Source organism: Gigantopelta aegis, chromosome 6 (assembly GCF_016097555.1).
Source record: "Gigantopelta aegis isolate Gae_Host chromosome 6, Gae_host_genome, whole genome shotgun sequence".
NCBI lineage: Eukaryota > Metazoa > Mollusca > Gastropoda > Neomphalida > Peltospiridae > Gigantopelta > Gigantopelta aegis.
Window position 1 is genome coordinate 9237436 of NC_054704.1, and position 8206 is coordinate 9245641.

General features: G+C 39.3%; 1 protein-coding gene across 1 annotated transcript; it reads right to left on the bottom strand.

Annotated features, from left to right (window-relative positions):
- Positions 1-790: 790 nt before the first annotated feature.
- Positions 791-7736, bottom strand: LOC121373883. Its single transcript, XM_041500679.1, has 2 exons — positions 7237-7736; positions 791-2434 (listed from the first exon to the last, which is right to left on the bottom strand). The coding sequence occupies exon 2, from the start codon at positions 2422-2424 to the stop codon at positions 1798-1800; it is 627 nt and encodes a 208-aa protein (XP_041356613.1). The 5' UTR covers positions 2425-2434; positions 7237-7736; the 3' UTR covers positions 791-1797.
- Positions 7737-8206: the final 470 nt, after the last annotated feature.

Consider the following 8206-nt stretch of genomic DNA (forward strand, 5'->3'; position numbering starts at 1 on the left):
GTCATGATGACCCAATTTGAAAAACAATGTAAATAAGCATGCCTCCACCTAACGGAGACCACAATGTACAGGTATGAAATGAAGTTTAAAATATGAACAACAACAACCGTTTTGCTATATCAACATTGTATCTGACCATGGCAAGAGTCCAAAGGATATTAGGCAGTCTGATTGCTTCCATGATCCACTATCAGGTGTTTAGGACTTTCACTCATAGGAGATAAATAACAGGATGTTTATCCGTCCTGCACCGCCTATAGGACAGACACTCCAAATACCACCATAGAATACCCAGACTTGCACAGGATAGAGCTAACAAATTAAAAGAATGCCTAGAGCTACCACTGTGAATAGTGTTTGCAGCTATATAAAAATAAAACATTTTATGGGGAACTAGAGGTATTTTAAAAGTTACCATGATCATTAGTTTCCCCCAAAACTAGTCCCTGTTCACGCCCAGACTTCAAATATGTCTTCTACTGCTATGTTGCGGGCCCAAATGCACACAAAAAAGGAGAAAATCAATAACATGGTAAAGTTCAGCCCACCTAAAAATGTCTCTTTGTGTTGCTCTATAGATTAAGTAATTAGTATTTTTGGAATGGTATTTCACTTGTGAGATGCATTTGTTTGGCGAATTCAAATGAACCTATTTCCAGCATGGTTTTTATCTGCTAACATCCGGATATAATGGGTGTTAGAAAAGTTAAGTACTTGTGGCATTATGATCCTAACACACCAACCTCTATTGGACACATCAATAATGTACAACGTGCAAGGAACACTTAAGGCAGAAACGAGATATTTATTTACAACATCCATTTAAATACATGAATAAGTTATAAGCAGTTCAAGTGTGTCTGTGTGTGTGTGTCTCTCTCTCTCTCTCTCTCTCTCTCTCTCTCTCTCTCTCTCTCTCTCTCTCTCTCTCTCTCTCTCTCTCTCTCTCTGTGTGTGTGTGTGACTAAAACGTCATCCTCCATCCAGTTGTTTCTGTTTTCCAGTGATAAATGATTACCTAAGCACCACGTTACGTAATATATGCTCTTAAACTTGTCTTAAGTTCTTTCACTTCACTATTAAAATAGTTCAGCTTCCTCTGTTAACCTAAATATAGCACACAGCCATTATTTTAATGTATCACAGATACGCTATTGAATACGATCACTAAACGGTCATTTATTTATTCCACATAATCTGGTTTTGTAAAAATATTGGGGTGTCTGACGCAGAATATAAGTTATCAGTTATCCCTGTTCAATTTTAACCCTTAATCATGCCCATCTCAGTACTGTATCTCACCATAATGGTCGGTCCCAGAAACGCTGCAGAGTAATGATTGTTAATTTGGCGCCTGATAACAAATGTCCTTCCCGCATCCACCACCTCACCCCTTCCAAAGCACGCCTGGCCTGGAACAGATTTGTCTATATTATCTCTTAGGAAAATACTTATATATAATACATATTTTGATTCTTGAAATACTGGGCAGGGGCTTGTAACAACCATTTAATAACGTTTCAGATCATATATATAATATATATTTGAATCTATAAACTCGATAGCTGAGTCTATTTGGATATACATGCATAAATATTAGTTTTATTGGCCAAATACATATATTTTTCTTTGCAAAGATGTAGCTTCGCAAATATGTTGTGAGCACTGTTCTTTGTACACTGTCACAGCAGGTCGAGATGTCCAGTCGCAGGCAGAAAGTCTACAACTTTCAAACGGCACACAAGCTACACCCTCTGTTGTTAAGATTCCAAGCTATTAGCCAAGACAGTAACCAGTCTATTCCTTTTCTATATGAAGTTTACCACAATAATAGCAGACCTTCGTGGCAAGTTGTAACAGATATGGCATGAAGCTGACAAGTCCGTGGTACTGATGGTCGGGCATAGCGACTCTGTATGTGAAGAGATTATCTTTCTCGTTGTTGACGTGTGTAAAGTTGTAATTTTCAGAAGAGGCCACTGTGAATTGTTTATGCAGTCTGTCAATTTCTAACTTAATCTTTGGTTCCCGTAACCGAGTTATTGAATCACAGTAAGTACATATGCGCTCATACAAAATATCACTCTGACTTTTCAAATCGCAAAATTGCGACCAAAAAGACAGAAATGCTTCCATTTTAGCGGGTGTTTCATTAATTCTTTTACCACTCTTTGGGACTTTGTTTGTGAAGAGATAGAGACTCTTGAAGTGGCTCAATGTCAGAATGTTGGTTGGTACCATCTGCGGGTATGTGATCTGCACGGTTTTGATGGCGTCCAGAAAGGACTGCCGTCTGCGATCGAACCAGTCCCGGTAGACGATCTTTAGGTCATTCAGTCGACACATGTGTTTGTGACAGTCCAGTTTTAGCTTCTCCAACTCCATGAACTTCACATCAAACAGTGTCGGTTCTGTCTTCTTCATCTTGGTAGCTCTACAAAGAGAAATGAACACCATGTTCAGTGGCAGATCCAGAAAATACATATAGGGTGGGAATGACATGTTCCGAAGGGATTCCTCGGGTTCTCCAACGTGAACAATGAAATATATATACATGTATATTACATAACTTTTGATAAACTATAAAACCCGCCAAAATATAAAAACAAAAAAAAATCCGAGCTAGTTTGTACATGGGACCATGTTTTAAAGGAAATGGCCCATGTTATTAATGTAGAATACTTTTGGCTGTAAAGCTTTCTGTACCACAAACACTTTCAGCATCCATTCATTGTAAAGAACCCTCCTTAGTGTGAACATTGCGAGTGTACACTAACGGTGTGCCGCATTTTGGTGGAGTGTAATAATCTGATGCCGACATTTTGATTTCTATCAAATATTTTAAAATGTATTTACCTTCATATTTGTAGTGTATTGAATTGTATTTTCTCCTCAGCTCTTTACACTGTGTTTTAGACACTGTTACATATTTTTTAATTGTTTATTTTTAATAGAAATAATCATATTAACACACTTACCTTTGTTTCACACCCAATAGCCAATCTCTATTTTCTTTTGTGCTGGGGTGTCGTTAAACATTCATTCATTCATTCATTCATCCATACTGATACTCCTGTGGCTGCTTAATACATGACCGTTTGTAGTACATTATTGGTGAGAATAGTACAAGGCGGTCTGGTGAAACTGATAGTTTTCTTACTGGAGATGGCGGTTTGTTTAGGTTTCAGTTTTGTTATAAAATCTAACTCCATAACGGTATGCTCGAAACCCTAGTGGCATGTTAAAATATATTGGACCATGACAAGTACGAAAGGTCATCGATCTGGTAAAATGGAAATAATACTTATCTATGAGCAATGAGAGCATGATTGTAGGCATGCAAACATACACTGTCAGACATTATTCACCGCGAATAGTACGACAATAACATAATGTTTATATCATTGATATGGCTATAAATGATGGCCAAATGCTCACCAATCACCGGACTACAAATGTCAACAAAATTTGATATTTAATACCAGTAGCTTTTGTAGTGTCTATTGAAAACGAAATGACTAAATGTCTATTGCTTTCAATTTGCTTGGTGGAGATTACTGTTAACAATGGACAGAGGCCGTTTATACAGCAAGCGTGGCCAGGTTTGGGTACAATAAACAAGCGCTTTTGTACACGGCAAACAACTTGGTCACCCAACAATTGAGTCAGAAATAAGATTGCCGTTGATAAAAAAAAAAACCCTCTCTTTCTGTCTGTAATCTCTCTCTCAGTCTGTAATCTCTCTCTCTCTCTCTCTCTCTCCTCTCTCTCTCTCTCTCTCTCTCTCTCTCTCTCTCTCTCTCTCTCTCTCTCTCTCTCTGCGTGCGACACCTGACAGTAATATAACTGTATACAACTGGCGAAATTTGACCGATATTTGCGTTTTTATGTTTAAATTCAAATGTGTTAGTAGACTCATAGTGTTCACCATACACAAGATCCATATTTTATTGGCAAATAAATAAATACATCAATTGATCAGTTGATTATACCTATGAGTTGTCTTTAGAACAGAAAAAGAATATTTGTGTAAACATTTCAGCACTTTTGAAGTACGGTTATTTGATGTCAAACATGATTATTTTGTCATTTCATTTCATTGAGAGAGAGAGAGAGAGAGAGAGAGAGAGAGAGAGAGAGAGAGAGAGAGAGAGAGAGAGAGAGCATGTCTGTACCTTGAGTTGAATTGGGCATGGTAAAGATGTTTGTAATTGGATAGCTGTATGTATGTATGTATATATGTATGTATGTATGTATGTATGTATATATATATATATACTAGCGGAAAAAAGTAACTGTGTATGGTTATCATGTTGATAAAAACATAATTTCAAGACATAAAACGATGAAACGATCAGATAGCATGGTTAATAGGCAAATCTGCAAAACTTCAATTCATTTAAAATGTCACAGCATCCGTCGTTTCATTGGTATTGGGGATGAAAGACACGAGGGTAAAAAATCAGTTCACAAAGTTAATAGCGCGTATGGCCATGGTTTGCGTCGATGCAGGCCTGGTACCGTCGCCTCATAGAGCCTACCAAATTGTTGAAGAATGCCTGGGGAATGCCGTTCCAGATCTGGACTAACGTCTGACCCAGCGCTGCCAACGTCACCGGCTGGTTAGGCAGCGCACGTACACGACGTTGCATCTCATCCCAGACATGCTCGATTGGTGCAAGATCGGGTGAGACTGCAGGCCACTGCAACACATCGGTATTCTGCTGAGCTAGAAATCCCTTACCACCCGGGCGACGTGAGGTCTAGCGTTGTCTTGCTGAAGCGTGATGTGACGTTGCTGTCTTTGCACAAATGGGATGACGTGAGCCTGGATAATGTCGTCACGGTAGCCTACGGCGTTCAAATTGCCATCGATGACCACAATAGGTGTTCGTCCAGTTGACGTGATACCACCCCAAACCATGACACTGCCTCCGCCAAAAGCACGTCGCTCCACAATATAGGCGTCACTAAAACGTTCTCTAACACGACGATAGACTCTTGAACGGCCGTCGCTGCTGTCTAAGTGAAACCTGGACTCGTCTGTAAACAGAATACCCGCCCAGTGTCGGCGATTAAAGCGCAAGTGTCTTCTACACCAAGCCTGACGTGCTACACGATGGCGTCTTAGCAAAACTGAACGGACAGCCGGACGTCGCGAACAAATACGCTGTTCACGTAATCGATTCCGTACAGTTCTGGGGCTGATGGCACGCAATCCAGGAATGGTCCGCGCTGTCAGACTTTCCGTTTGGAAGTGATTCCTGAGGTGCACGAGTCGGGTATGATTGTCCTGCTGTCGTGACGTCACGCGTGGACGACCTGCACGTGGTCGGTCTCTGACATTACCAAATTGTTGAAAACGTCGCGACAAAGCCTGAATAGTGTTTATGTTGACACCAAATTGCGTAGCAACAGCGCAATGGAGCATTTCAGCCTGGATCATACCAATTGCGCGAAGGCGGTCATTTACATTTAGCCTGGGCATTGCTCTACGACCACTTTCAACCGAAAAAACCTGCTTTTCTGTTCCACCGGTTGCCAAACAATGACCCGACAGTAGCAAAGTCGACAAAAGCTGGAGCAGTAAAATGTTGGGCGGAAAAACCTTGAAAAACAGACCCATGTCCAAGAAGCGAAACGGCACGTGCCAATACGGAATTGACCCTCGCGATTGTGTGGCGGTGCGTTCACTGGTCAACTGTGCAAAACATCAGGCTAAAATATTGAGCCGTGTTAATTTTATCTGATGTTTCAAGTTACACTGTTACTTTTTTCCGCTAGTAATATATATATATTCCGCGGTCTTTGATATACCAGTCGCAGAGCAATAATTGATGAGCTCAATCGGCCAACAAATCGCTTCTAAGATAGGTGTTCAGTTGAAGACATTAGCAACTGACAGGCCAAAGTAAAGCCAGCACGGTAATATAATATGGTTAATGGTTCAGAACGAAAGCGAACACGCCTGGAACGACGACAGTCATTTATTTATGCATACCATACCATGTATGTAAAGTGAAGTACTGACATTCTATATCCTTTGTTTGATGTATATTTACCAGGCAAACGTTTCGCATTGTTATTTTTATAAATGGTGATTAGGTTCAGCATAAAGAAAACCGACCCATGGTGGCCCATTCCTGTCACTGTCACACCTAAAGTTATTTTGATTTAAAAACTAGTAGGGCCTGTTGATTGTTTTTTCTTTTCTTTTTCTTATCACAGACCCGTATGCAAGATTTTGTAAAAGGGCCATGCTGTTCCTGAAGTGGCATTTTGCGTGTAGTGATCTTAGGAACGAAGACGTTAGTAAGGACTGTTAAGATCCGTATTCTGAAATGCGACGTATGTTAATATCCAGAATATCTAAAATTCATGGAAATTGAAGGCGTAATATAAATTTATGAATACAAATATTTATAATATGATTGAAATCAGTTCAACACATCCATAACCATAAACATCGTCCATGAATGCTACTTAGATAAAGCAAATTAAAGAGCATTTGATTTAATATGCAAAATTCTTTGTTCTTGAGACGACGACATATCAAATCTGAAGAACATCGGTTTTAGTGCTACTAAACGCTTCATATTTCCCTTTACATTTTAGGTTATGTTGAATTATATTTCTTTACTACAAAATGTCTTGATAGTGCCTTAGTAGTAGCCAACACATAAAACAATGTGTTGCAATAGTCAATCCAGTGTATGCCCATCCTAGACATCAAATACCCACAAGTTCGCCGACCTGTTGTTAAACAAACGTTCTTTTCGTTTCCTAACTAAAAGTCCTTTAATAAATAGACAGGTATGTTTCAGTTTTAATCACATTGAATTTTTCACTTTAACTTGGAATAATGTTCGTGTAAGTAGTCTAGACAAGAAACAACCAATTTACAACTTGTGGATACGAGTGTGGGAAATGGGTGTAGTGATTTCGAATGTATCCACGGAAACTTTCCGGCATTACCACTATTAATATGCCTACACAATCTATAAAAGAGAAGAAACCTATCGTTTTACCATGTACTCTTTGCAGTCTGGAATTTACAAATATGTTCATTGTACATAACAATTTTCCTAAAAAAACGTAGCACCAATTGGGTAGCAAACCATGCCTTTATCGAATGACTTCATCTATTTAAAGCAAAAAATACAGTTCACTATATCGAGACAAGCATATTGGTACACTACCAGCGTTCAACCACTAGTATCATCAATAAAATCTTACCGGCTAGTGTGTTAGATTGTTTAACGGGCCCGCAGTAGAAGTGAGACGAACAGTGATTTCACGAGTATTCGTCTTTCCATAATCAATGATCGTAATCCGCCTTATGATGGACGTGTCTTGAATGTTGTATCACCAAGTAACCGAGTCGTCTGCTGGCGTAACCAGGCGCGCGCGAGCTAGCGACAACCACTTCCACTGTACTCATGAATATATACAGCCCCTTTGCGTGATGTTTTGACAGTCCTTGGGGGTTAATCTTCGTTTGATCGACTTGGAAAATATTCTTCGATTGTTGTCACTTTGACAAGAAAGAGGGAGAGAGAGAAAGTATGTGTGGGTAGTTGCAATTTGATATCAACTTAAGATAAAACACAAGGAAGTGTGGAGTTTTTGTGTTCTTCAACAATAAAGTCAAAAACACGAAAACAGCTGTGATTATTACGTACCATTTAGACAACAGTACTCGGAGAACACTGGAACGTTTAAATGACAATACCGTTTGTTACACAGGTACGGTTCACGACACGTATATGCTCACGTAGTGTAAACTAAAATGTCCACCTATTAACAACTAACGGTCGTATGTAAAGAAAGCCTTGAATAAATAATTGGTAATCTATCGGTAGGTCCGGATATACTTTTCATTTTGTTAACACGGCGTATCATCTGAATGGGTATACATCGGCGACCGAACTTTCCACCCCGCGCACATTACTTAACTTCTGTCTCGGCTTTATCAGACTCAAACAGGCCCATTAGTTGTTATACACTTCACTTACTGACTTGTTTAACTCAAATGAAATTCCGTATCTATTCTTTTAACAATGAGGGTCAAAATTAGAACGCGCGTTTCAGGTATTAACACGTAAATTCAACTCCTATACGACACATACACATATATATTTCTACATACAAATATTATATACATCCACATTTTAACTCGGTGTTCCACGACTGGTATATACCAACG

Coding starts and splice junctions, on each gene's coding strand:
- LOC121373883 (XM_041500679.1), bottom strand. CDS start 2,424: ATGAAGAAGACAGAACCGACACTGTTTGATGTGAAGTTCATGGAGTTG.